Source organism: Oncorhynchus gorbuscha, linkage group LG16 (genome assembly GCF_021184085.1).
Source record: "Oncorhynchus gorbuscha isolate QuinsamMale2020 ecotype Even-year linkage group LG16, OgorEven_v1.0, whole genome shotgun sequence".
Taxonomy (NCBI): Eukaryota; Metazoa; Chordata; class Actinopteri; order Salmoniformes; family Salmonidae; genus Oncorhynchus; species Oncorhynchus gorbuscha.
Window position 1 is genome coordinate 24,437,389 of NC_060188.1, and position 26,546 is coordinate 24,463,934.

At 45.2% G+C, this 26,546-nt stretch overlaps 1 protein-coding gene across 3 annotated transcripts in view; it reads left to right on the forward strand.

Annotated features, from left to right (window-relative positions):
* The window catches only part of LOC124000756 (SRC kinase signaling inhibitor 1-like), a 150,918-nt gene that overhangs the window by 99,314 nt on the left and 25,058 nt on the right, over positions 1 to 26,546 (forward strand). For all 3 annotated transcript variants that reach the window (XM_046307344.1, XM_046307345.1, XM_046307347.1), the window contains exons 7-18: positions 12,392 to 13,266; positions 13,467 to 13,574; positions 14,332 to 14,459; positions 15,119 to 15,139; positions 15,728 to 15,888; positions 20,289 to 20,464; positions 21,187 to 21,317; positions 23,527 to 23,674; positions 24,366 to 24,684; positions 25,220 to 25,496; positions 25,685 to 25,833; positions 25,920 to 26,069. In XM_046307344.1, the coding sequence (XP_046163300.1) occupies positions 12,392 to 13,266; positions 13,467 to 13,574; positions 14,332 to 14,459; positions 15,119 to 15,139; positions 15,728 to 15,888; positions 20,289 to 20,464; positions 21,187 to 21,317; positions 23,527 to 23,674; positions 24,366 to 24,684; positions 25,220 to 25,496; positions 25,685 to 25,833; positions 25,920 to 26,069 (2,643 nt within the window). The remainder of the gene's footprint in view (positions 1 to 12,391; positions 13,267 to 13,466; positions 13,575 to 14,331; positions 14,460 to 15,118; positions 15,140 to 15,727; positions 15,889 to 20,288; positions 20,465 to 21,186; positions 21,318 to 23,526; positions 23,675 to 24,365; positions 24,685 to 25,219; positions 25,497 to 25,684; positions 25,834 to 25,919; positions 26,070 to 26,546) is intronic.

Here is a 26,546-nt window from a genome sequence, read left to right on the forward strand (position 1 = left end):
TACTGTAGGTTGAGGAAAGACAAACAGGAGAGAGAGGTAATTACTGTAGGTTGAGGAGACATAAACAGGAGAGAGAGGTAATTACTGTAGGTTGAGGAAAGACAAACAGGAGAGAGAGGTAATTACTGTAGGTTGAGGAAAGACAAAAACAGGAGAGAGAGGTAATTACTGTAGGTTGAGGAGACATAAACAGGAGAGAGAGGTAATTACTGTAGGTTGAGGAAAGATAAACAGGAGAGAGAGGTAATTACTGTAGGTTGAGGAAAGACAAACAGGAGAGAGAGGTAATTACTGTAGGTTGAGGAAAGACAAACAGGAGAGAGAGGTAATTACTGTAGGTTGAGGAGACATAAACAGGAGAGAGAGGTAATTACTGTAGGTTGAGGAGACATAAACAGGAGAGAGAGGTAATTACTGTAGGTTGAGGAAAGACAAACAGGAGAGAGAGGTAATTACTGTAGGTTGAGGAGACATAAACAGGAGAGAGAGGTAATTACTGTAGGTTGAGGAGAGACATAAACAGGAGAGAGAGGTATTTACTGTAGGTTGAGGAGACATAAACAGGAGAGCGAGGTAATTACTGTAGGTTGAGGAAAGACAAACAGGAGAGAGAGGTAATTACTGTAGATTGAGGAAAGATAAACAGGAGAGAGAGGTAATTACTGGAGGTTGAGGAAAGACAAACAGGAGAGAGAGGTAATTACTGTAGGTTGAGGAGACATAAACAGGAGAGAGTGGTAATTACTGGAGGTTGAGAAAAGATAAACAGGAGAGCGAGGTAATTACTGTAGGTTGAGGAAAGACAAACAGGAGAGAGAGGTAATTACTGTAGGTTGAGGAAAGACAAACAGGAGAGAGAGGTAATTACTGGTTGAGGTTGAGGAAAGACAAACAGGAGAGAGAGGTAATTACTGTAGGTTGAGGAGACATAAACAGGAGAGAGTGGTAATTACTGGAGGTTGAGGAAAGATAAACAGGAGGAGAGAGAGAGTAATTACTGTAGGTTGAGGAGACATAAACAGGAGAGGTAATTACTGTAGGTTGAGGAAAGACAAACAGGAGAGAGAGGTAATTACTGTAGGTTGAGGAAAGATAAACAGGAAATTACTGTAGGTTGAGGAAAGACAAACAGGAGAGAGGTAATTACTGTAGGTTGAGGAAAGACAAAACAGGAGAGAGAGGTAATTACTGTAGGTTGAGGAAAGACAAACAGGAGAGAGAGGGTAATTACTGTAGGTTGAGGAAAGACAAACAGGAGAGAGAGGTAATTACTGTAGGTTGAGGAAAGACAAACAGGAGAGAGAGGTAATTACTGTAGGTTGAGGAGACATAAACAGGAGAGAGAGGTAATTACTGTAGGTTGAGGAAAGATAAACAGGAGAGAGAGGTAATTACTGTAGGTTGAGGAAAGACAAACAGGAGAGAGAGGTAATTACTGTAGGTTGAGGAAAGACAAACAGGAGAGAGAGGTAATTACTGTAGGTTGAGGAAAGACAAACAGGAGAGAGAGGTAATTACTGTAGGTTGAGGAAAGACAAACAGGAGAGAGAGGTAATTACTGTAGGTTGAGGAAAGACAAACAGGAGAGAGAGGTAATTACTGTAGGTTGAGGAAAGACAAACAGGAGAGAGAGGTAATTACTGGAGGTTGAGGAAAGACAAACAGGAGAGAGAGGTAATTACTGTAGGTTGAGGAAAGACAAACAGGAGAGAGAGGTAATTACTGTAGGTTGAGGAAAGACAAAACAGGAGAGAGAGTAGGTAATTACTGTAGGTTGAGGAGACATAAACAGGAGAGAGAGGTAATTACTGTAGGTTGAGGAGACATAAACAGGAGAGAGAGGTAATTACTGTAGGTTGAGGAGACATAAACAGGAGAGAGAGGTAATTACTGTAGGTTGAGGAAAGACAAACAGGAGAGAGAGGTAATTACTGTAGGTTGAGGAAAGACATAAACAGGAGAGAGAGGTAATTACTGTAGGTTGAGGAAAGACAAACAGGAGAGAGAGGTAATTACTGTAGGTTGAGGAAAGACATAAACAGGAGAGAGAGGTAATTACTGTAGGTTGAGGAAAGACATAAACAGGAGAGAGAGGTAATTACTGTAGGTTGAGGAAAGACATAAACAGGAGAGAGAGGTAATTACTGTAGGTTGAGGAAAGACATAAACAGGAGAGAGAGGTAATTACTGTAGGTTGAGGAAAGACAAAACAGGAGAGAGAGGTAATTACTGTAGGTTGAGGAGACATAAACAGGAGAGAGAGGTAATTACTGTAGGTTGAGGAGACATAAACAGGAGAGAGAGGTAATTACTGTAGGTTGAGGAAAGACAAAACAGGAGAGAGAGGTAATTACTGTAGGTTGAGGAGACATAAACAGGAGAGAGGTAATTACTGTAGGTTGAGGAGACATAAACAGGAGAGAGAGGTAATTACTGTAGGTTGAGGAAAGACAAAACAGGAGAGAGAGGTAATTACTGTAGGTTGAGGAAAGACATAAACAGGAGAGAGAGGTAATTACTGTAGGTTGAGGAAAGACATAAACAGGAGAGAGAGGTAATTACTGTAGGTTGAGGAAAGACATAAACAGGAGAGAGAGGTAATTACTGTAGGTTGAGGAAAGATAAACAGGAGAGAGAGGTAATTACTGTAGGTTGAGGAAAGACAAACAGGAGAGAGAGGTAATTACTGTAGGTTGAGGAAAGACAAACAGGAGAGAGAGGTAATTACTGTAGGTTGAGGAGACATAAACAGGAGAGAGAGGTTTACTGAGGAGGAAAGACAAACAGGAGAGAGAGGTAATTACTGTAGGTTGAGGAGACATAAACAGGAGAGACAGGTAATTACTGTAGGTTGAGGAGACATAAACAGGAGAGAGAGGTAATTACTGTAGGTTGAGGAGACATAAACAGGAGAGAGGAAAGTAATTACTGTAGGTTGAGGAAAGACAAACAGGAGAGAGAGGTAATTACTGTAGGTTGAGGAAAGACAAACAGGAGAGAGAGGTAATTACTGTAGGTTGAGGAAAGACAAACAGGAGAGAGAGGTAATTACTGTAGGTTGAGGAGACATAAACAGGAGAGAGAGGTAATTACTTGAGGTTGAGGAAAGATAAACAGGAGAGAGAGGTAATTACTGTAGGTTGAGGAGAGACAAACAGGAGAGAGAGGTAATTACTATAGGTTGAGGAAAGACAAACAGGAGAGAGAGGTAATTACTGTAGGTTGAGGAAACACAAACAGGAGAGAGAGGTAATTACTGTAGGTTGAGGAGACATAAACAGGAGAGATAGGTAATTACTGGAGGTTGAGGAAAGATAAACAACAGGAGAGCGAGGTAATTACTGTAGATTGAGGACTGTAGATTGAGGAAAGACATAAACAGGAGAGAAAGGTAATTACTGTAGATTGAGGAAAGAAACCAACAGAAGAGTGAGGTAATTACTGTAGGTTGAGGAAAGACAAACAAGAGAGAGAGGTAATTACTGTAGGTTGAGGAGACATAAACAGGAGAGAGAGGTAATTACTGTAGGTTGAGGAAAGACATAAACAGGAGAGAGAGGTAATTACTGTAGGTTGAGGAAAGACAAACAGGAGAGAGAGGTAATTACTGTAGGTTGAGGAAAGATAAACAGGAGAGAGAGGTAATTACTGTATGTTGAGGAAAGACAAACAGGAGAGAGAGGTAATTACTGTAGGTTGAGGAAAGACAAAACAGGAGAGAGAGGTAATTACTGTAGGTTGAGGAAAGACAAACAGGAGACAGAGGTAATTACTGTAGGTTGAGGAGAGATAAACAGGAGAGAGAGGTAATTACTGTAGGTTGAGGAAAGACAAACAGGAGAGAGAGGTAATTACTGTAGGTTGAGGAGACATAAACAGGAGAGAGAGGTAATTACTGTAGGTTGAGGAAAGACAAAACAGGAGAGAGAGGTAATTACTGTAGGTTGAGGAGACAAAACAGGAGAGAGAGGTAATTACTGTAGGTTGAGGAAAGACATAAACAGGAGAGAGGAGTAATTACTGTAGGTTGAGGAAAGACAAAACAGGAGAGAGAGGTAATTACTGTAGGTTGAGGAGACATAAACAGGAGAGAGAGGTAATTACTGTAGGTTGAGGAAAGACATAAACAGGAGAGAGAGGTAATTACTGTAGGTTGAGGAAAGACAAAACAGGAGAGAGAGGTAATTACTGTAGGTTGAGGAAAGACATAAACAGGAGAGAGAGGTAATTACTGTAGGTTGAGGAAAGACATAAACAGGAGAGAGAGGTAATTACTGTAGGTTGAGGAAAGACAAACAGGAGAGAGAGGTAATTACTGTAGGTTGAGGAAAGACAAACAGGAGAGAGAGGTAATTACTGTAGGTTGAGGAAAGGCAAACAGGAGAGAGAGGTAATTACTGTAGGTTGAGGAGACATAAACAGGAGAGAGAGGTAATTACTGTAGGTTGAGGAAAGACAAACAGGAGAGAGAGGTAATTACTGTAGGTTGAGGAAAGACAAACAGGAGAGAGAGGTAATTACTGTAGGTTGAGGAGACATAAACAGGAGAGAGAGGTAATTACTGTAGGTTGAGGAAAGACAAACAGGAGAGAGAGGTAATTACTGTAGGTTGAGGAAAGACAAACAGGAGAGAGAGGTAATTACTGTAGGTTGAGGAGACATAAACAGGAGAGAGAGGTAATTACTGTAGGTTGAGGAGACATAAACAGGAGAGAGAGGTAATTACTGTAGGTTGAGGAGACATAAACAGGAGAGAGAGGTAATTACTGTAGGTTGAGGAAAGACAAACAGGAGAGAGAGGTAATTACTGTAGGTTGAGGAAAGACAAACAGGAGAGAGAGGTAATTACTGTAGGTTGAGGAAAGACAAACAGGAGAGAGAGGTAATTACTGTAGGTTGAGGAGACATAAACAGGAGAGAGAGGTAATTACTTGAGGTTGAGGAAAGATAAACAGGAGAGAGAGGTAATTACTGTAGGTTGAGGAGAGACAAACAGGAGAGAGAGGTAATTACTATAGGTTGAGGAAAGACAAACAGGAGAGAGAGGTAATTACTGTAGGTTGAGGAAAGACAAACAGGAGAGAGAGGTAATTACTGTAGGTTGAGGAGACATAAACAGGAGAGATAGGTAATTACTGGAGGTTGAGGAAAGATAAACAACAGGAGAGCGAGGTAATTACTGTAGATTGAGGACTGTAGATTGAGGAAAGACATAAACAGGAGAGAAAGGTAATTACTGTAGATTGAGGAAAGAAACCAACAGAAGAGTGAGGTAATTACTGTAGGTTGAGGAAAGACAAACAAGAGAGAGAGGTAATTACTGTAGGTTGAGGAGACATAAACAGGAGAGAGAGGTAATTACTGTAGGTTGAGGAAAGACATAAACAGGAGAGAGAGGTAATTACTGGAGGTTGAGGAAAGATAAACAGGAGAGAGAGGTAATTACTGTAGGTTGAGGAAAGACAAACAGGAGAGAGAGGTAATTACTGTAGGTTGAGGAGACATAAACAGGAGAGAGAGGTTGAGGAGACATAAACAGGAGAGAGGGGTAATTACTGTATGTTGAGGAAAGACAAACAGGAGACTGTAGAGGTAATTACTGTAGGTTGAGGTTGAGGAAAGACAAAACAGGAGAGAGAGGTAATTACTGTAGGTTGAGGAAAGATAAACAGGAGAGAGGGTAATTACTGTAGGTTGAGGAAAGACAAACAGGAGAGAGAGGTAATTACTGTAGGTTGAGGAAAGACAAACAAACAGGAGAGAGAGGTAATTACTGTAGGTTGAGGAAAGACAAACAGGAGAGAGAGGTAATTACTGTAGGTTGAGGAGACATAAACAGGAGAGAGAGGTAATTACTGTAGGTTGAGGAAAGACATAAACAGGAGAGAGAGGTAATTACTGTAGGTTGAGGAGACATAAACAGGAGAGAGAGAGAGAGGTAATTACTGTAGGTTGAGGAGACATAAACAGGAGAGAGAGGTAATTACTGTAGGTTGAGGAAAGACAAACAGGAGAGAGAGGTAATTACTGTAGGTTGAGGAAAGACAAACAGGAGAGATAGGTAATTACTGTAGGTTGAGGAGACATAAACAGGAGAGAGAGATAATTACTGTAGGTTGAGGAGACATAAACAGGAGAGCGAGTTAATTACTGTAGGTTGAGGAAAGATAAACAGGAGAGAGGGGTAATTACTGTATGTTGAGGAAAGACAAACAGGAGACAGAGGTAATTACTGTAGGTTGAGGAAAGACATAAACAGGAGAGAGAGGTAATTACTGGAGGTAATTACTGTAGGTTGAGAAAGATAAACAGGAGAGAGGGGTAATTACTGTATGTTGAGGAAAGACAAACAGGAGAGAGAGGTAATTACTGTAGGTTGAGGAGACATAAACAGGAGAGAGGGGTAATTACTGTATGTTGAGGAAAGACAAACAGGAGACAGAGGTAATTACTGTAGGTTGAGGAGACATAAACAGGAGAGAGAGGTAATTACTGTAGGTTGAGGAAAGATAAACAGGAGAGAGGGGTAATTACTGTATGTTGAGGAAAGACAAACAGGAGACAGAGGTAATTACTGTAGGTTGAGGAAAGACAAACAGGAGAGAGAGGTAATTACTGTATGTTGAGGAAAGACAAACAGGAGAGAGAGGTAATTACTGTGGGTTGAGGAGACATAAACAGGAGAGAGAGGTAATTACTGTAGGTTGAGGAGACATAAACAGGAGAGAAAGGTAATTACTGTAGGTTGAGGAGACATAAACAGGAGAGAGAGGTAATTACTGTAGGTTGAGGAAAGACAAACAGGAGAGAGAGGTAATTACTGTAGGTTGAGGAAAGACAAACAGGAGAGAGAGGTAATTACTGTAGGTTGAGGAAAGACAAACAGGAGAGAGAGGTAATTACTGTAGGTTGAGGAGACATAAACAGGAGAGAGAGGTAATTACTGTAGGTTGAGGAGACATAAACAGGAGAGCGAGTTAATTACTGTAGGTTGAGGAAAGACAAACAGGAGAGAGAGGTAATTACTGTAGGTTGAGGAAAGATAAACAGGAGAGAGAGGTAATTACTGTAGGTTGAGGAAAGACAAACAGGAGAGAGAGGTAATTACTGTAGGTTGAGGAGACATAAACAGGAGAGAGAGGTAATTACTGTAGGTTGAGGAAAGACAAACAGGAGAGAGAGGTAATTACTGTAGGTTGAGGAAAGACAAACAGGAGAGAGAGGTAATTACTGTAGGTTGAGGAAAGATAAACAGGAGAGAGAGGTAATTACTGTAGGTTGAGGAAAGACAAACAGGAGAGAGAGGTAATTACTGTAGGTTGAGGAAAGACAAACAGGAGAGATAGGTAATTACTGTAGGTTGAGGAGACATAAACAGGAGAGAGAGGTAATTACTGGAGGTTGAGGAAAGATAAACAGGAGAGAGAGGTACTTACTGTATGTTGAGGAAAGACAAACAGGAGAGAGAGGTAATTACTGTAGGTTGAGGAGACATAAACAGGAGAGAGAGGTAATTACTGTAGGTTGAGGAGACATAAACAGGAGAGAAAGGTAATTACTGTAGGTTGAGGAGACATAAACAGGAGAGAGAGGTAATTACTGTAGGTTGAGGAGACATAAACAGGAGAGAGAGGTAATTACTGTAGGTTGAGGAAAGATAAACAGGAGAGAGAGGTAATTACTGGAGGTTGAGGAAAGACAAACAGGAGAGAGAGGTAATTACTGTAGGTTGAGGAAAGACAAACAGGAGAGAGAGGTAATTACTGTAGGTTGAGGAAAGACAAACAGGAGAGAGAGGTAATTACTGTAGGTTGAGGAAAGACAAACAGGAGAGAGAGGTAATTACTGTAGGTTGAGGAGACATAAACAGGAGAGAGAGGTAATTACTGTAGGTTGAGGAAAGACAAACAGGAGAGAGAGGTAATTACTGTAGGTTGAGGAAAGACAAACAGCAGAGAGAGGTAATTACTGTAGGTTGAGGAAAGATAAACAGGAGAGAGAGGTAATTACTGTAGGTTGAGGAAAGACAAACAGGAGAGAGAAGTAATTACTGTAGGTTGAGGAAAGAAAAACAGGAGAGAGAGGTAATTACTGTAGGTTGAGGAAAGACAAACAGGAGAGAGAGGTAATTACTGTAGGTTGAGGAAAGACATAAACAGGAGAGAGAGGTAATTACTGGAGGTTGAGGAAAGATAAACAACAGGAGAGCGGGGTAATTACTGTAGATTGAGGACTGTAGATTGAGGAAAGACATAAACAGGAGAGAAAGGTAATTACTGTAGATTGAGGAAAGACATAAACAGGAGAGAAAGGTAATTACTGTAGATTGAGGAAAGACACCAACAGAAGAGTGAGGTAATTACTGTAGGTTGAGGAAAGACAAACAGGAGAGAGAGGTAATTACTGTAGGTTGAGGAAAGATAAACAGGAGAGAGAGGTAATTACTGGAGGTTGAGGAAAGACAAACAGGAGAGAGAGGTAATTACTGTAGGTTGAGGAAAGACAAACAGGAGAGAGAGGTAATTACTGTAGGTTGAGGAAAGACAAACAGGAGAGAGAGGTAATTACTGTAGGTTGAGGAAAGACAAACAGGAGAGAGAGGTAATTACTGTAGGTTGAGGAGACATAAACAGGAGAGAGAGGTAATTACTGTAGGTTGAGGAAAGACAAACAGGAGAGAGAGGTAATTACTGTAGGTTGAGGAAAGACAAACAGGAGAGAGAGGTAATTACTGTAGGTTGAGGAAAGACATAAACAGGAGAGAGAGGTAATTACTGTAGGTTGAGGAAAGACAAACAGGAGAGAGAAGTAATTACTGTAGGTTGAGGAGACATAAACAGGAGAGAGAGGTAATTACTGAAGGTTGAGGAGACATAAACAGGAGACAGAGGTAATTACTGTAGGTTGAGGAGACATAAACAGGAGAGAGAGGTAATTACTGTAGGTTGAGGAAAGATAAACAGGAGAGAGAGGTAATTACTGTAGGTTGAGGAAAGATACACAGGAGAGAGAGGTAATTACTGTAGGTTGAGGAAAGACAAACAGGAGACAGAGGTAATTACTGTAGGTTGAGGTAAGACAAACAGGAGAGAGAGGTAATTACTGTAGGTTGAGGAGACATAAACAGGAGAGAGAGGTAATTACTGTAGGTTGAGGAAAGACAAACAGGAGAGAGAGGTAATTACTGTAGGTTGAGGAAAGACAAACAGGAGAGAGAGGTAATTACTGTAGGTTGAGGAAAGATAAACAGGAGAGAGAGGTAATTACTGTAGGTTGAGGAAAGACAAACAGGAGAGAGAGGTAATTACTGTAGGTTGAGGAAAGACAAACAGGAGAGAGAATTACTGGTAATAATTACTGTAGGTTGAGGAGACATAAACAGGAGAGAGAGGTAATTACTGTAGGTTGAGGAAAGATAAACAGGAGAGAGAGGTAATTACTGTAGGTTGAGGAAAGACAAACAGGAGAGAGAGGTAATTACTGTAGGTTGAGGAAAGACAAACAGGAGAGAGAGGTAATTACTGTAGGTTGAGGAGACATAAACAGGATAGAGAGGTAATTATTGTAGGTTGAGGAGACATAAACAGGATAGAGAGGTAATTACTGTAGGTTGAGGAAAGACAAACAGGAGAGAGAGAGTAGGTTACTGTAATTACTGGTTGAGGAGACATAAACAGGAGAGAGAGGTAATTACTGTAGGTTGAGGAGACATAAACAGGAGAGAGAGGTATTTACTGTAGGTTGAGGAGACATAAACAGGAGAGAGAGGTAATTACTGTAGGTTGAGGAGAGACATAAACAGGAGAGAGAGGTAATTACTGTAGGTTGAGGAGACATAAACAGGAGAGCGAGGTAATTACTGTAGGTTGAGGAAAGACAAACAGGAGAGAGAGGTAATTACTGTAGGTTGAGGAAAGATAAACAGGAGAGAGAGGTAATTACTGGAGGTTGAGGAAAGACAAACAGGAGAGAGAGGTAATTACTGTAGGTTGAGGAGACATAAACAGGAGAGAGTGGTAATTACTGGAGGTTGAGAAAAGATAAACAGGAGAGCGAGGTAATTACTGTAGGTTGAGGAAAGACAAACAGGAGAGAGAGGTAATTACTGTAGGTTGAGGAAAGACAAACAGGAGAGAGAGGTAATTACTGTAGGTTGAGGAAAGACAAACAGGAGAGAGAGGTAATTACTGTAGGTTGAGGAGACATAAACAGGAGAGAGTGGTAATTACTGTAGGTTGAGGAAAGATAAACAGGAGAGAGAGGTAATTACTGTAGGTTGAGGAGACATAAACAGGAGAGAGAGGTAATTACTGTAGGTTGAGGAAAGACAAACAGGAGAGAGAGGTAATTACTGTAGGTTCAGGAAAGATAAACAGGAGAGAGAGGTAATTACTGTAGGTTGAGGAAAGACAAACAGGAGAGAGAGGTAATAATTACTGTAGGTTGAGGAGACATAAACAGGATAGAGGTTGAGGAAAGACAAATTACTGTAGGTTGAGGAAAGACAAACAGGAGAGAGAGGTAATTACTGTAGGTTGAGGAAAGACAAACAGGAGAGAGAGGTAATTACTGTAGGTTGAGGAATGACAAACAGGAGAGAGAGGTAATTACTGTAGGTTGAGGAGACATAAGCAGGAGACAGAGGTAATTACTGTAGGTTGAGGAAAGATAAACAGGAGAGAGAGGTAATTACTGTAGGTTGAGGAAAGACAAACAGGAGAGAGAGGTAATTACTGTAGGTTGAGGAAAGACAAACAGGAGAGAGAGGTAATTACTGTAGGTTGAGGAAAGACAAACAGGAGAGAGAGGTAATTACTGTAGGTTGAGGAAAGACAAACAGGAGAGAGAGGTAATTACTGGAGGTTGAGGAAAGACAAACAGGAGAGAGAGGTAATTACTGTAGGTTGAGGAAAGACAAACAGGAGAGAGAGGTAATTACTGGAGGTTGAGGAAAGACAAACAGGAGAGAGAGGTAATTACTGTAGGTTGAGGAAAGACAAACAGGAGAGAGAGGTAATTACTGTAGGTTGAGGAAAGACATAAACAGGAGAGAGAGGTAATTACTGTAGGTTGAGGAAAGACATAAACAGGAGAGAGAGGTAATTACTGTAGGTTGAGGAGACATAAACAGGAGAGAGAGGTAATTACTGTAGGTTGAGGAAAGACATAAACAGGAGAGAGAGGTAATTACTGTAGGTTGAGGAAAGACATAAACAGGAGAGAGAGGTAATTACTGTAGGTTGAGGAAAGACATAAACAGGAGAGAGAGGTAATTACTGTAGGTTGAGGAAAGACATAAACAGGAGAGAGAGGTAATTACTGTAGGTTGAGGAAAGACATAAACAGGAGAGAGAGGTAATTACTGTAGGTTGAGGAAAGACATAAACAGGAGAGAGGTAATTACTGTAGGTTGAGGAAAGACATAAACAGGAGAGAGAGGTAATTACTGTAGGTTGAGGAAAGACATAAACAGGAGAGAGAGGTAATTACTGTAGGTTGAGGAAAGACATAAACAGGAGAGAGAGGTAATTACTGTAGGTTGAGGAGACATAAACAGGAGAGAGAGGTAATTACTGTAGGTTGAGGAAAGACATAAACAGGAGAGAGAGGTAATTACTGTAGGTTGAGGAAAGACATAAACAGGAGAGAGAGGTAATTACTGTAGGTTGAGGAGACATAAACAGGAGAGAGAGGTAATTACTGTAGGTTGAGGAAAGACATAAACAGGAGAGAGAGGAATTGAAAAAGTGGGAGATGCAGAGTAAAAATGAGGCAGAATATAAAAGTTTTTGACCACCCAGGCAAGCGGTGGAGGAGAGAAGAAAGACCCGGTGGTGGATGAGGAAATTCCTCACATTCATTCCAATGAACCAGGAGTGGTTTAATCTCCTGCTTTCTCTCACTTCTCTTCAATAGAGAAGAAATGGATATGTGCAGATATGGAGAAGTGCTTAATACCAGCTCTTTGTAATCCAGTGGGTTTAGTTGGGCTGGTTAAAAGGAGCTCAGAGGTTCTCTTAGACGAGTGGAAGGAGAAGAAAGAAACAATAAGGCTGGACTAGGCCCCTCTTTTAAGCTCTTTCATTTTCAGTTATTACACTCTAAGGTGACAGTCAATAATGTAGGTAAATGTAGGTAATCCCATATCCTATAAGCCTTACTGTACTCTTGGATAGAGCCATTACTATAGACTTCAATCACACGTGTTGATTGTGTGCTGGTATTTGATGTGGGCTTGCGATGATGAGCCCAGGCTGCCACAGACTGTCCAATGTCAGTGTGATTTCCTATCCTCTGATTGTCAGCCTGGCACAGAGGGGGAGCACAGCGTTTTCATCCACTGGTATCCATGGTAACCTACCCTCCACCCCCGTCCCTGATGTCGTTTCAGAGGGATCTGGTGTACACGTCCCGAGAGTCCTCCCCCACCCGCCGCCTCAACACCCTGCCCTCCTCCTCCGCCTCGCCCCCATCCGGCTCCCCATCCCGCTCCCGTCTGTCTTACAGCGGGGGTCGGCCCCCCTCCTTTGCCGGGCCGGGTAGTCACCCCCAGCTACAACAACACTCCCAGCACCAGCAGCACCCCCAGCAGCACCAGCCCCAGCACTCCCACCACCCTGGAGCCGGCTCCCACCACGGGGGCCCCAACGCCGGCCTATCCTCCTCCCCTAGCGCCATCCTGGAGCGCCGCGACGTCAAGCCCGACGAGGAGGTTTCTGGGAAGAACATGATGCTGGTGAAGGAGGGGCTGTACGCCGACCCCTACAGCCTGGTACACGAGGGCCGCCTCAGCATCGCCTCCACACAGTCGCTGGCTGCCATCGGAGACCCCTTCGGCTTCCCCGTGTCCGGTGGGCTGTATCGCCGCGGCTCTGTGCGCTCCCTCAGCACATACTCTGCTGCCGCCTTGCAGGGGGAGCTGGAGGACGCCCTGTACAAGCCTGGAGGTCCCCTATACTCCGACTCCTATTCCTCAGCCACACTGGGCATGGGCTTCCGCATGCCCCCCTCCTCCCCCCAGAAGATCCCTGATATGCAGCTGAGGGATAGGGGGGACTCGTACTCTAGCTCCCCTAGCCGAGCCTCTCCGGTCAGGCAGACCTTCCGCAAGGACTCAGCCTCCTCTTCCGTGTTTGTGGAGAGTCCCAAGTCCAGGCCCAGTTCCAGCTCTGACCCTCTGGTCCTGCAGGCCGGGCCAGGAGGGGACGGGAGCAGGTTTGCACCCGGATACAACTCCCCACTCCCTGGAGAGACTTCTGAGTCCAGGTGAGTATGTGTGTGTGTGTATGTGTGGTTTGATATTTCATGCTTCCTCTATACAGTACGTGTTTCACTAGGTGTTTTCTAGTGTATACTAGTATGTTTTGACGTTACTGTGGGATGTGTGGGTGCACCAGCTTCCATGTTTGTGTGTGTGTGAGTGAACCTAACTGACCAGCGTGTGTTAACCTACTGCCTTTCTCCAGGGAGCGTCTGGATCGTCTGGATCGTATGGAGGCCATGGAGAAACAGATAGCCAGTCTGACAGGCCTGGTTCAGAGTGTACTGACCAAAGCACCCGACAGTGACAGCACGTAAGACCCCCTTAAGAGCCCAAACACACAGAGCCATTCATAGACGTACAGTTGAAGTCGGAAGTTTACATACACCTTAGCCAAATACATTTAAACTCAGTTTTTCACAATTCCAGACATTTAATCCTAGTAACTGACTGTTTCAGGTCAGTTAGGATCACCACATTTTTTAAGAATGTGAAATGTATCAGAATAGTAGTAGAGAGAATGATTTATTTCAGCTTTTGTTTGTTTCATCACATTCCCAGTGGGTCAGAAATGTACATACTCTCAATTAGTATTTGGTAGCATTGCCTTTAAATAGTTTAACTTGGGTCAAACCTTTCAGGTAGCCTTCCACAAGCCTCCCACAATAAGTTGGGTGAATTTTGGCCCATTCCTCCTGACAGAGCTGGTGTAACTGAGTCAGGTTTGTAGGCCTACTTGCTCGCACATGCTTTTTCAGTTCTGCCCACAAATTTTCTATGGGATTGAGGTCAAGGATTGTGATGGCCACTCTAATACCTTGACTTTCAGGATACTATATCGTTGTTTAACAGACCAGAATACGTTCAAGTAAATTATTGCAGTATAGTAGTACTGTACATGATTATAGTACAGGTGTTGGCATTAGCACTGTAATTGGCTGGTAATAGTGACCTTGCCCTGTGGACAGTATAAAGCACTCTGTAGTATAAGTACATAATGCGTAAGTATAGTACAGGTGTTGGCATTAGCACTGTAATTGCCTTGCCCTGTGGCCCTGGTTGATCCTCAGATGCGGCCTACTGCGTCTCTGCATGATGGCGGGCTGCCCTCCGGACCAGGGCTCGGAGTTCTCACGGCCCTTCCCTTTCTCTTCCAGCGAGAAGACCGAATCCAACAGCGACGGCTCCGCCACTGGAAGTGAGTACCACGCCCGAAGTTCTAGCTCAAACTAGATTGAGGTGAATTGAGTTTTAGTTTGATCTTGTAGTCAGACTGCGTCCAGTCCTGCTAACCATTTACAATAGTCCAGGTTGAGCTTAGTTTTCAGGTCCATTTACCCACTGGGCCAGGCCTAGACCAGCTATTTTAACAGATAAGATGGCTACTGGTCTTTAAACCACAACAGACACATCTCCCTCAACTCTCAACCTAGACACAAACCCATCCCTCTGGCTCTGCTTCCTCTAATATCTCTCTCTTACGCTCACATTTCCTTCCCTTTCTTCTGTTGTATTTCTCTTTTCTCTCACTCCCTCTCTCTCTCCATATCTCTTTCTTCCCCTGTTCCTTGTGCCTCCGTTTAGCATGAGTGAGTCTGCATAGACTTGCTGTTCAATGGCCAGACCTTCAAAGGGCCAGCGAAAAGACACGTCTGCCTTTGATGCCTCTCCTTGACATGAAATAACACCAGAAAATAAAGCTGTTAAATTAGCCGTTTTTCTCTCAGCAATAGTCGATAGAGGAAGTGTCCAGGGGTCCTCATTTGCCTCTGGCAATGTAAACCTTGAAGATTACTCCCAGTTTTCCTCCACTCTCTCTTTATCTTTGGTTAATGGCTCACTGCTTCTGTGTTACAGCTGGACGGCTGAAGCAGAAAGGTAGTTTGACTCTTCTTCCCTTCTCCTCTTCTCTTCTATCTCTCCTCTCATCTCTCTGCCCCTGGGTGGGTGTCTGGTGTTGTCACAGCTCCGATATTGGTGGTGGTGTGTCTCTTCTCTTATGTTCCCTTTGGTTGTCTATAATCCTCTCTACCCCGTCTCTGGTTTTGTGTTGTTGGGTCCTTCTGGGTCTGTCTGGATGTTCATACATCTGAGATTCAGAAGGATATTCTCCTCGCACCATCAACATACTCTCTCCAGGAACTGAGCTGGGAACCTTTACCTGTGCTCCCAAGACTGCGTGTGGAAGTGTGTGTGTGTGTGTGTGTGTGTGTGTGTGTGTGTGTGTGTGTGTGTGTGTGTGTGTGTGTGTGTGTGTGTGTGTGTGTGTGTGTGTGTGTGTGTGTGTGTGTGTGTGTGTGTGTGTGTGTGTGTGTGTGTGTGTGTGTGTGTGTGTGTGTGTGTGTGTGTGTGTGTGTGCGTGTGTGTCTGCTGTTGTGTGTCAGATGTCTTTATACATACAGCATTGTAATTAACCCAGTTCCCTCTAACTTCTTCATAACCTGTGTTCTGTCCTGTGATTGTCAGCTCTGACGCCGTCGGCCCCGCTGGCTCTGATGCCCCCCCCTCCCACCGGAGACAGCCAGGTCACCACCGTCACCCGGCTGAAGATGCAGCTTCACCTCCATGACCTGCAGCAGAATGCCACCGACCTGCGCAAACAGCTCTCCCAGCTCCGCAAGATGCAGGTGAAAACGACTGCGCCTACTCTCAATGCATATATTAGTACGACTGTTTACACAAACGCGCAGGCACACAGGCACGTGCACACATACACACACACACACACACACACAATAATGAACAAGATGTCTTCTTCTACGACACATTTAGTTCATAGTATGCTTTGCGAGACAATGGAAGATTAAAGTTGACGTATGTGTTGGTACTAAGAGTTTGAAGCTGTGGTCGTTAAGACCCGAGCCTAGTGGATATCCCTGTGAAGGTGGAAGCAGCATCGGATAATGAAACCATTCAACGTTTTCCCTGTGACTCCCTGCGGTACCATGGTTACGGGCTGAGGAGAGAAGAGAATGGTCCTGTCTGTGTTTTAACTCTCTGGGGGAGGGGGGAGAGTGGTTGCTCTAACACATCAGATCAGTGGGGAAAAGAAATTAAGAAGTGTAGAGGATATGGCGTATGTGATTTAGGGACAGCGCAGGGCCGTTTAACAGTCTGCCCTGTCTGTCTCTTCCTTTAGAGAGAGTTTATGAAACATAACAGTGGACACAGTCAGTGGTCCAGTCCACTTCATGCATCGTTAAGCTCTCCCTAGGGCCCAGCTCAATGGCTCATGACTCCTGGGTTTTGTAGTTTTATAGCCTGTGATTTCCTCAACATACTGGTGCGCACAGAGAGGCACAGCAGCAGTACCTGCACCAATTCTCATCTGATGAGGAACTGGGTTTAAGTGGTGGGATTTATTGTTGGAGAAAGAATACACTGAGTATACAAAACATTATGAATACTTGAACTTTACACAACATAGACTGACCAGGTGAATCCAGGTGAAGGCTATGATCCCTTATTGATGTCACCTGTTAAATCCACTTCAATCACTGTAGATGAAGGGGAGGAGACAAGTTAAATAAGGATGTTTAAGCCTTGAGACGATTGACACACGGATTGTGTGTGTGCCATTCAGAGGGTCAACGGGCAAGACAAAAGAAGTGCCTTTGAACGGGGCATTGTAGTACTGTAGGTGCCAGGTGAACCGGTTTGTGTCAAGAACTGGAACACTGATGGGTTTTTCACGCTCAACAGTTTCCCATGTGTATCAACAAAGGTCCACCACCCAAAGGACATCCAGCCAACTTGACACAACTGTGGGAACTATTGGAGTCAACATGGGCCAGCATCCCTGTGGAACACTTTCGACACCTTGTAGAGTCCATGCCCTGACGAACTGAGGCTGTTCTGAGGGGAAAAAAGACACAGATGGAGAGGAGTAAAGTGGTAAATGGAAGCCAAATGCAGCACAGTGGGACTAGAGAGTAGTAATAATCTCAGTCATTTACCTGTGTGGGAGCCCAAGCCTGGCTCCTAACCTCTGACCCGCCCCGTTGCCCATGGAGACGGCCCCAGGCCTGAATAATACATGATGCTCATGAATTATGTAGAGCGAGAGAGAGAAGGGAGAGGAAGGGTGAACGTGGTAGAGGTAGCGTAATGCAGAGAAAGAAACAGAAAGAGAGTAGAAATGTTTTCATTGTGAGAAGTAATGCTGCAGAGCACATTGTTTATACTGTTGTTCAGTTTGATTCCCTGGAACATAAAAGAAATCCATGATTAACTTCCCTTGCTAAGCATGTGCTTTCATCTCAGTAGTGGTTGTATGACAGATTCAATTCATAGTTCTGGATGTGTCTTCAATTTTGATTGAGTGCTTTGCAGTAGGATTTAGAGGTCCCTGCTAGTGCAATTCACTAACTGGAAAACCTGTTGTTGTCTGCTGTGTGTGAACCTTATTTTTCTCTGAGTGAGAAACACACACACACACACACACACACACACACACACACACACACACACACACACACACACACACACACACACACACACACACACACACACACACACACACACACACACACACACACACACACACACACACACACACACACACACACACACACACACATAGTTGTGATGGGTTCCATCATCAGCTAATGACATTCTGTGACAGGTTGGCTCAGAATATCTCATATTATAATATTTTAGAACTAGAAATCACAAAAATAAAATCTAAAGCAATGAAACCAATATCAATAATCAATAATCAAACAATGAATTTAGGATAAGTTGCATTTCTGCATTACCGACCGGACACACAGGACACATGCTCAGGGGTTCTGATTGGGGTCCCATTGATTTTGTTTTAATGTTTGAGCATAGAACACAGAATTAGCCATTGGACAGAGTAGAATTGCAGGAAATTAGCTTTTTTGGTATGCTAATAGTATGGTATGCTAATAGCACAACTGCCTGATAATATGGTATGGTAATAGAACAACTGCCTGATAATATGGTATGCTAATAGCACAACTGCCTGATAATATGGTATGGTAATAGAACAACTGCCTGATAATATGGTATGGTAATAGAACAACTGCCTGATAATATGGTATGCTAATAGCACAACTGCCTGATAATATGGTATGCTAATAGCACAACTGCCTGATAATATGGTAGGCTAATAGAACAACTGCCTGATAATATGCTATGCTAATAGAACAACTGCCTGATAATATGGTATGGTAATAGAACAACTGCCTGATAATATGGTATGCTAATAGCACAACTGCCTGATAATATGGTATGGTAATAGAACAACTGCCTGTTAATATGGTATGGTAATAGAACAACTGCCTGATAATATGGTATGCTAATAGCACAACTGCCTGATAATATGGTATGCTAATAGCACAACTGCCTGATAATATGGTAGGCTAATAGAACAACTGCCTGATAATATGCTATGCTAATAGAACAACTGCCTGATAATATGGTATGGTAATAGAACAACTGCCTGATAATATGGTATGCTAATAGCACAACTGCCTGATAATATGGTAGGCTAATAGCACAACTGCCTGATAATATGGTAGGCTAATAGCACAACTGCCTGATAATATGGTATGCTAATAGAACAACTGCCTGATAATATGGTAGGCTAATAGAACAACTGCCTGATAATATGGTATGCTAATAGCACAACTGACTGATAATATGGTAGGCTAATAGAACAACTGCCTGATAATATGGTATGCTAATAGAACAACTGCTTGATAATATGGTATGGTAATAGAACAACTGCCTGATAATATGGTAGGCTAATAGAACAACTGCCTGATAATATGGTATGCTAATAGCACAACTGCCTGATAATATGGTATGGTAATAGAACAACTGCCTGATAATATGGTATGGTAATAGAACAACTGCCTGATAATATGGTATGCTAATAGAACAACTGCTTGATAATATGGTATGCTAATAGAACAACTGCTTGATAATATGGTATGCTAATAGCACAACTGCCTGATAATATGGTAGGCTAATAGAACAACTGCCTGATAATATGGTAGGCTAATAGAACAACTGCCTGATAATATGGTATGCTAATAGCACAACTGCCTGATAATATGGTATGCTAATAGCACAACTGCCTGATAATATGGTATGGTAATAGAACAACTGCCTGATAATATGGTATGCTAATAGCACAACTGCCTGATAATATGGTATGCTAATAGCACAACTGCCTGATAATATGGTATGCTAATAGCACAACTGCCTGATAATATGGTATGCTAATAGCACAACTGCCTGATAATATGGTATGGTAATAGAACAACTGCCTGATAATATGGTATGCTAATAGCACAACTGCCTGATAATATGCTATGCTAATAGCACAACTGCCTGATAATATGCTATGCTAATAGCACAACTGCCTGATAATATGGTATGCTAATAGCACAACTGCCTGATAATATGCTATGCTAATAGCACAACTGCCTGATAATATGCTATGCTAATAGCAGGATGTTGTCACTGTGATTCCTTTGCTATCTTGACCTCTACAAGCTACTTACTGCTCTGGGTAGGACCACCGTAGGTGTGTGATACCAGATTCAGAGGGAGGCTTATTGTATTGCAGCAGATGTGCACCATTAATGATCTGCAGAATTCTCTACTGTTTGACCTCAGACACCTGTAACCTCTATTACCTACACAATTTGGGTACACTGATTTCTGCTACATGGACTTTCATTCAGAACACTATTAGTTACGCAATATAATCTTGTTTAACCATTCAGTATTGTGTGTGTGTGTGTGTGTGTGTGTGTGTGTGTGTGTGTGTGTGTGTGTGTGTGTGTGTGTGTGTGTGTGTGTGTGTGTGTGTGTGTGTGTGTGTGTGTGTGTGTGTGTGTGTGTGTGTGTGTGTGTGTGTGTGTGTGTGTGTCTGTTTGTGTGTGTGCGTGTGTGTGTGGTTGTGTGTGTTTGTGTGTGTGTTTGTGTGTGTGTGTGTGTGTGTGTGCGTGCGTGGTTGTGTGTGGTTGTGTCTGTTTGTGTGTGTGCGCAGCTCCAGAACCAGGATAGTGTGACGACGCTGCTGAAAAGAACGGAGAAGGAGCTGAACGTGCGTGTGAGTGACGCTCTGAGGAAGCAGGAGGACCCTCTGCAGCGACAGCGCCTCCTGGTGGAAGAGGAGAGACTCAAGTACCTCAACGAGGAGGAATTTATCATCCAGCAGCTCCAGTCAGTACTCACCTGGTCACGGAATCATTCCTTCCTTAAGATCAGTTTGTTGAATGATTGGTTAACTGACTGACTGACTGATTGACAAAATCTATTCACATGATTATTATTATTGTTATTATTTGTAGGTCATTAAGATCATTGAGATTCTAAGGAGGTCCTATGATAATAAGATGGTTGTACTAAGGCAGTAATACAGGCCTTCCTACTGGTAACACAAACAATCCCCATGCATTACCCAGACACTGCCTGGTTTAGCAGAGTGTGTAACTTTATATGAGTGGACATTGTTGAATGAATCATTTGCCTCGTTAGATCATCGCTGTTAATCTAGGCTTGTTATTAACCGTTGCTAATAGCCATTTTATTTCATTTAAATATTCATACCATTTTGATTGGCCGTATGGCTTCAGGCTGATTTACTTGACATCGTTAAGTTGGATTTTCATTAGTGGTTTAGCTTCGTCAGCATGTATGTGTGTGTGCGTGCGTGCTTGCGTGCGTGCGTGCATGTGTGGGTGCCAGCTTTCGTGTGTACATGTGTGTGTCCAGAATGTGTGTATGTCTCTCCATCGGTCTTGTGGTTCTCTCGCTTCGACACACACCACAGTGTTCTCAGTGGAACATTACAGTCTTCATAACATGAACGGTTTCATGTTAACTGTGAAGGCCTTGTGTTGACACGCCTCTCCTGTGTTGTCTCTCCTGTGTTGTCTCTCCAGTGACCTGGAGAAGTCAGTGGAGGATATCCAGAAGGGTTCGTCTGTCAATCACAAACTGGTGACGGTTCAGGAGCTGGAGGAGAAGGCCTCACTTCTGAGGAAACTAGGAGAGACACTCACAGAGCTCAAGAGTAAGTCACTCACTGATACACTGATCACTCACAGACACACTGACAGGGTCTCATCACAGGAGTCTGAGTCTGTTAACAGCTCGTAATAATGGAACAAATAAAACGCCTGCCAACCATGTGTTTGATGTATTTGATACCATTCCACTAATTCCGTTCCAGCCATTACCACGAGCCTGTTCTCCCCTATTAAGGGGACACCAACCTCCTGTGGGTCTGATACACTGATCACTCACAGACACACTGACACGGTCTGATACACTGATCAGTCACAGACACACTGACACGGTCTGATACACTGATCACTCACAGGCACACTGACATGGTCTCATACACTCATCACTCACAGACACACTGTAGGCACTGACTTAGATAGTCAATCACAGACACACATCACAATCACCGCTCTCAGAATCAGACTCCCGTTGTAACTCCTGAGATGTGAATATGTAGTGTCCCCTCTCTCTCATTGTCCCCCTCCAGACGAGTTCCCCAATCTGCAGAGTAAGATGTAGTGTCCCCTCTCTCTCATTGTCCCCCTCCAGACCAGTTCCCCAATCTGCAGAGTAAGATGTAGTGTCCCCTCTCTCTCATTGTCCCCCTCCAGACCAGTTCCCCAATCTGCAGAGTAAGATGTAGTGTCCCCTCTCTCTCATTGTCCCCCTCCAGACCAGTTCCCCAATCTGCAGAGTAAGATGTAGTGTCCCCTCTCTCTCATTGTCCCCCTCCAGACCAGTTCCCCAATCTGCAGAGTAAGATGTAGTGTCCCCTCTCTCTCCCTGTCCCCCTCCAGACCAGTTCCCCAGTCTGCAGAGTAAGGTGTAGTGTCCCCTCACTCTCCCCCTCCAGACCAGTTCACCAGTCTGCAGAGTAAGACTCTAGAGTCCCCTCCCTCTCATCGTCCCCCTCCAGACCAGTTCCCCAATCTGCAGAGTAAGATGTAGTGTCCCCTCTCTCATTGTCCCCCTCCAGACCAGTTCCCCAATCTGCAGAGTAAGATGTAGTGTCCCCTCTCTCTCATTGTCCCCCTCCAGACCAGTTCCCCAATCTGCAGAGTAAGATGTAGTGTCCCCTCTCTCTCATTGTCCTCCTCCAGACCAGTTCCCCAATCTGCAGAGTAAGATGTAGTGTCCCCTCTCTCTCCCTGTCCCCCCCAGACCAGTTCCCCAGTCTGCAGAGTAAGATATAGTGTCCCCTCCCTCTCCCTGTCCCCCTCCAGACCAGTTCACCAGTCTGCAGAGTAAGATGTAGTGTCCCTTCTCTCTCCCTGTCCCCCTCCAGACCAGTTCCTCAATCTGCAGAGTAAGATGTAGTGTCCCCTCTCTCTCATTGTCCCCCTCCAGACCAGTTCCCCAATCTGCAGAGTAAGATGTAGTGTCCCCTCTCTCTCATTGTCCCCCTCCAGACCAGTTCCCCAATCTGTAGAGTAAGATGTAGTGTCCCCTCTCTCTCATTGTCCCCCTCCAGACCAGTTCCCCAATCTGCAGAGTAAGATGTAGTGTCCCCTCTCTCTCCCTGTCCCCCCCAGACCAGTTCCCCAGTCTGCAGAGTAAGATGTAGTGTCCCCTCCCTCTCCCTGTCCCCCTCCAGACCAGTTCCCCAGTCTGCAGAGTAAGATGTAGTGTCCCTTCTCTCTCCCTGTCCCCCTCCAGACCAGTTCCCCAATCTGCAGAGTAAGATGTAGTGTCCCTTCTCTCTCCCTGTCCCCCTCCAGACCAGTTCCCTAGTCTGCAGAGTAAGACTCTAGTGTCCCCTCTCTCCCTGTCCCCCTCCAGACCAGTTCCCTAGTCTGCAGAGTAAGACTCTAGTGTCCCCTCTCTCTCCCTGTCCCCCTCCAGACCAGTTCCCCAGTCTGCAGAGTAAGATGTAGTGTCCCCTCTCTCTCATTGTCCCCCTCCAGACCAGTTCCCCAGTCTGCAGAGTAAGACTCTAATGTCCCCTCCCTCTCCCTGTCCCCCTCCAGACCAGTTCCCCAGTATGCAGAGTAAGACTCTAGTGTCCCCTCTCTCTCCCTGTCCCCCTCCAGACCAGTTCCCCAGTCTGCAGAGTAAGATGTAGTGTCCCCTCTCTCTCCCTGTCCCCCTCCAGACCAGTTCCCCAGTCTGCAGAGTAAGATGTAGTGTCCCCTCTCTCTCCCTGTCTCCCTCCAGACCAGTTCCCCAGTCTGCAAAGTAAGATGTAGTGTCCCCTCTCTCTCCCTGTCTCCCTCCAGACCAGTTCCCCAGTCTGCAGAGTAAGATGCGGGTGGTGTTGAGGGTAGAGGTGGAGGCTGTCAAGTTCCTGAAGGAGGAGCCACACAGACTGGACGCCCTGCTGAAACGCTGCAAGAGCGTCACTGACACACTGACCACTATGCGCAGGTACGACCCAACACACTGACCACTATGCACAGGTACGACCCAACACACTGACCACGATGCGCAGGTACGACCCAACACACTGACCTCCATTGCGCAGGTAGACCCAACACACTGACCACCATTGCGCAGGTACGACCCAACACACTGACCGCCATTGGGCAGGTACGACCCAACACACTGACCGCCATTGTGCAGGTACGACCCAACACACTGACCGCCATTGCGCAGGTACGACCCAACACACTGACCGCCATTGCGCAGGTACGACCTAACACACTGACCGCCATTGGGCAGGTACGACCCAACACACTGACCGCCATTTGGCAGGTACGACCCAACACACTGACCGCCATTGCGCAGGTACGACCCAACACACTGACCGCCATTGCGCAGGTACGACCCAACACACTGACCGCCATTGCGCAGGTACGACCCAACACACTGACCGCCATTGCGCAGGTACGACCCAACACACTGACCGCCATTGCGCAGGTACGACCCAACACACTGACCGCCATTGCGCAGGTACGACCCAACACACTGACCATCAGTGAAACATCGACAGGTACATGAACAATGTTTAACTCAGAGCCTGCATTGTCTAGCCACAGCCCACCAGCACTGACCACATAACGGACGATATACAGACGTTACTGTCATCGCCTGACACTGGCTGTGTTTGTGTGGTCAGGCAAGTGAACGAGGGCGTATGGAAGAAGCAGGAGGACTTCCCCAAGCACAGCAGTGAGGACTTCCGTAAGAGTTCTGACTTTGACATGCCCACCAGCCCCCCTCTCAACCTCAGTGACCTGAGGGGCAGCAGCAGCCTGTCTAACTGGAGCCCCCACTCCAGCCACAGCCATAGTCACAGTCATGGTCATGGACCCAGCCACCCCTCCTCTGGCCCTCACAGGGACAATCATCCCCCTGTGCCTCACAAGGGCCGGGCCCTGGAAGAGCTGGCCAACCGCGCTGCCGCTGATAAGGCTGTGTCTGTGGAGGTTCGACTGGTAAGGAACCCTTCTGTTACTCCATTCTAGTGTTTAGTCTGTCGTTGTCCTGGTCTAGCATTGGTATGATGATACGGTATGTATAGGTTTTGGAGGAGAGTGTGCGTAGGCATGAGTGAGTCTGCAAGTGTGGATGTCTGCACATGTGTGAGTGAGTGTCAGTGGATTCTGCTGAGGGGAGGACGGCTCATAATAATGGCTGGAACGGAGCGAATGGAATGGCATCAAACACACAGAGACACATGTTTGATGTATTTTATACCATTCCACTGATTCTGCTCCAGTCATGACCACAAGACCGTCCTCCCCAATTAAGGTGCCACCAACCTCCTGTGGTGTGTGTGTGTGTGTGTGTGTGTGTGTGTGTGTGTGTGTGTGTGTGTGTGTGTGTGTGTGTGTGTGTGTGTGTGTGTGTGTGTGTGTGTGTGTGTGTGTGTGTGTGTGTGTGTGTGTGTGTGTGTGTGTGTGTGTGTGTGTGTGTGTGTGTGTGTATACAATATCCCTCCCTGTGCTATATCTCTCTATGGTTCCCCAGGCAGCAGAGCGGGACTGGGAGGAGAAACGGGCCAGTCTGACCCAGTACAGTGCTCAAGACATCAACCGTCTGCTGGAGGAGACCCAGGCTGAGCTGATGAAGGCCATCCCAGACCTGGACTTTGCCGCCAAGCAGATCAACAAGCCCTCCTCCAACACACCCTCCCAGTCTCAGACCCCCCAGAGTGGGGGAGGGACCACAGAGCACCGCCCTACCAAGCCCCAGCACGCCACACACAAGCTCTCGGGGAAGGAACCTGGCTCCAGACGTGGTTCTGGTAAGGATACATCAGACCTCCCATCACCCAACAGAGGTAGAGCGTTGTTGTTTTGATGTACTGATGGGCAGCAGTGTTTTGTCACATACTCAGCTCCTGAATGTGTCAGTGTCAGCTGTGGTGCCCGTATGAAGGTACTGTGTCTGGTTCTCTAACGGGTGCCCATGGTACTGCCCTGCCTGCCACAGATGCAGAGCAGCTGACAGTGACTCGCTATCGTACAGAGAAGCCCTCGAAGTCGCCCCCTCCACCACCACCTCGACGCAGCTTCCCATCATCTCCGGCTGGCCTGATCACCCGCAGCGGAGAGACCCTTATCCCCGGCAAGAGCATGAAGGTGACAGAGCATGAGGCATGGATGTATATTCACACACACACGCACCTCCTGCCTAGTTTCTGATCTCCACTATGTATGTGTGTAAGTCGGAGGTGGAGGAGGCAGAAGCACAGAAGCCCTATGTGAAGCTGCGACGGACGGTGTCTGAAAACCCACGTCCTGCGTCCACCCCTCCCACCATCGCCTCTGGAGACAAGGAGGAGGGAGAGGAGGACAAGATCGCTGCTGAACTGGAGGTACTGGTATACCAGCTTCGGAAATAGTGGATTAATAGTGTTTGCAGAGTTGATATAGTATTAGTAGAAGTGGTCCCTGAAGGATTTTCGGTAAGGGTGGACGGAATGGGAAATGTTGCTGAAAAACGGCACTTCCTCCGCTTCCCTAATTTTGCCCCTAATTTGGCCTAGAGTTTGTAGCTATATATACACACACAAACACACACACACACACTCACGACCGTTGTAGGCCTCATTAGCTGGCTGCTTGGTGTGTTAAAGAGGATGGTCAGGTCAAAGCAGCAGGTGCCATATGTCCTCCACACCCCAGGCCTCCTCACTGGGACAGAGAGTCCATTCACTGTGGGCCCAGATTACTGCGGATCACACAGCTTAATCACACACACACAGAGTGTCACCAAGAGCTCACAGACCAGCCCAGCCTGGCCACGTGGACCTAAATGAAGTGTTGAGTTTTGTGTTTGTCTTTTTTACTGT